This window comes from Myotis davidii, unplaced genomic scaffold (genome assembly GCF_000327345.1).
Source record: "Myotis davidii unplaced genomic scaffold, ASM32734v1 scaffold370, whole genome shotgun sequence".
In the NCBI taxonomy this organism is placed as follows: Eukaryota; Metazoa; Chordata; class Mammalia; order Chiroptera; family Vespertilionidae; genus Myotis; species Myotis davidii.
The window spans coordinates 3,458,507-3,461,163 of NW_006288615.1; the positions used below are offsets into that span (position 1 = coordinate 3,458,507).

The following is a 2,657-nucleotide window of genomic DNA, read 5'->3' on the forward strand; positions in this document are numbered from 1 at the left end:
CACGTGCGCCCGCTGGCTACAGCGGTGGTGCAGGATGCCCAGCCCAGGCTCCAGAATGGCTCCTCCTCAGGGTGGTCAACCTCAGGTGGGGAGGAGGCGGCCCTCTGCCTGCCTCGCAGTGAACTCCTCTTCCGGCAGCGGCAGCGGCGGCGCAATGGGCTGGTGAGGGCGGCGCTGGAGAAACTAGGTGAGGCAGAGGGTGTGACTCTGGGCACAGTCCTCCCCATGGACTCCAGCCATGGGAGGCTGTCTGCTGGCCAAAGCACCAGACACTGCAGATGCGTGCTGGGCGAGTGTACCGGTGGGGCAGGGAGGGGCTGGGGTCCCTAAGGAGAGGCCACCTTTTCTGCCTGTTTTTCCTCCACTTTACTCACAAACCTGACCATCTCATCTCATCTCATCTCATCTCATCTCATCAGAGAAAGGCCCGGAGCCAGGGCAGAGCCAGGTGTTGTGTGGCAGCCTGAAGCAGGCGGCCCCAGCCATCCAGGCCTGTGTGGAAGCCTGCAATTTCATTGCCCGTGCCGAACACCAGCGGAATCACTTTGACAGTGTAAGCCAGTCTGGGAGTGGGAGGTTGCTGTGAGTACCTGGTGAGGGGCTGGGACCTGACATGGGGGCAGGATGCACGGGGTGGCCATGGTAGGGCAATGGGATGGAAAAAGTACAGTTGGGATTGGGGAGGAGGGGGGACATCAGGGCGAGGGGACCATGGAAGAAGCCAGGTGGAAACTTGGAAGTAGGTTAGAAGGGCCCAAGGAAATGGAGAATGGAGGCCTGCTGGAAGGCCAAGGACGGTTCAGGATCCAGGGCAGGCTTTGTGCCCCCGCTGGTCATCCCACACTTCGCCTCCACCCTCAGGGGAACGAGGAGTGGTTCTTAGTGGGCCGTGTGCTGGACCGTGTCTGCTTCCTGGCCATGCTCTCCCTCTTTGTCTGTGGCACTGCCGGCATCTTCCTCGTGGCGCACTACAACCGGGTGCCCGCCCTGCCATTCCCTGGAGACCCTCACCCCTACCTGCCCTCGCCTGACTGAGTCAACCAATTGCTGTTAACCATTCAGAGAATTACCAGCTGTGTCCTTCTGCTGAGGTCATGAGTGTGCCCTTTGGGAAGCATCCTTCAGGGCCGTGGAAGCCAAACAGCCCTGAGAAAAGCTGGAGAAATAAAGAGACAGAGCTGGAGTCTTGGAGTGGTTGAGGATGGGCTGTGGGCAGGGTGTGCTGTGGGGGAGTCAGTGGCAAAGCATTATCAACTCTCAGAATGTTTGAAGTCCTAACGACTCCATTTTGCATGATGCCCCCAACTAAGTAAGGTCCTATCTCTCCAAGCCTGGGCCTCCCTTTCTTTTGATGAGTTCCCTACAAGCTCTTGAAAGAGGGAAGTCAAGAGAAATGTGAAGAATGGCAGCCAATGATCTCTCAAAAGAAGATGGCAGCTCACCCCAGCTGCCATCTCCTTCCCCTGCCTTACTGCACCCAGTACTCATCTGCACCAGTGATTTTTCTATTCATATGCATTTTTTTTGCCACTGATCACAACATATTTCATGAGTTTTATTATCTTTTCCCATTGTTAAGAGCTCCTCACAGCATTATGAAAAAGCAAGTCACTATATCCCTAATGTTTCAGATGGGCAAATTGGAGCCGAGTAAGAGTGGCTTCCCAGAACACTGGTTGCTTTATGGTTTGGAGTCCAGCATTCCCAACTCTGACCCAATCTTTGACACTCTAAGAAAGATCCCACAGCCTGAAAAACAGACCCCTCCCCCCTTCTCTTCTCAAAGGCCAGGGAATTTGCACTAGTCCTGCAAAAATGGTTAAGGAAGAGCTAGGTAGGGAAGCTGGGAGGTAACAGGGAATTGCTGGGCTCTGCCTTCAGGGAGGAGACCCTGACCAGCCTCCCTTGACCCCACTTAGGAAACAAGAGGACTAGCTGACATCTTCCTGAGAGAGGCAAGGCCATGGTTTGAGAGTACAGATGGGGCGTGAGTTCTGTTGGTGATAAGAGGGTACACTTAAGCAAGTCATTTGTGCTTCCTGAGCCTCTGTTGCCTCATCTCTAACTGTGGGCTCAGGTATCAGTTTAGGATCATTACAGGATCAAAGGTGCGGGTGAAGGTGATTAAAAAATGTGTAAGTGCCACATAAAGCCCTGACAATGCAACATTGTTGGGGGAGGGAAGAGGATCCCGGAAATAACCCCCTCTCCCAACTACAGGGTTGCTGGCTTTGGGGCTCAGTCACCAGCAGGCTCGTTTCCTTTAGTCCAGTATGTGCGTGTGTGCACCCACTGTGTATGGAGCAGAGACTAAATCCAGGAGGCAATGTGATGATGGTGGAACCAGCTCCGGTCCCTGTAAGCCTTGCTAGACTCGTCACCTGGGATGAGTCTCCCAACTTCACTGACAACTCCAGGGCTTCAGGGGCGGAGGTGAGCTCGGTAGCTCCTGGCCCCAGTAAGCAATGGCGAACAATAGCTGCCACTTATTTAGGGTCACTTTGCCTTGCGCCTGAATTGATTATCGTGTTCAATCCACACGGCAACCTGAAGAGGCGGGTACAATAGCATCGCCGGTAACAAAGAGGGAAAAGGGGAGGTTGAGTGCGGATCGCTCAGCCCGCTCTGGGGGTGGGGTCGGGATCTGTGCTCAACGG

General features: G+C 54.6%; 1 protein-coding gene across 1 annotated transcript in view; it reads left to right on the top strand.

Moving 5' to 3' along the window:
* The window catches only part of CHRNG (cholinergic receptor nicotinic gamma subunit), a 5,997-nt gene extending 4,948 nt beyond the window's left edge, over positions 1 to 1,049 (top strand). The window contains 3 exon segments of the mRNA XM_006760426.2: positions 1 to 187; positions 420 to 553; positions 862 to 1,049. The exon segment at positions 1 to 187 is cut by the window's left edge and continues 4 nt beyond it. Coding sequence (XP_006760489.1) covers positions 1 to 187; positions 420 to 553; positions 862 to 1,035 — 495 coding nt within the window. The 3' untranslated portion in view covers positions 1,036 to 1,049.
* Positions 1,050 to 2,657: the final 1,608 nt, after the last annotated feature.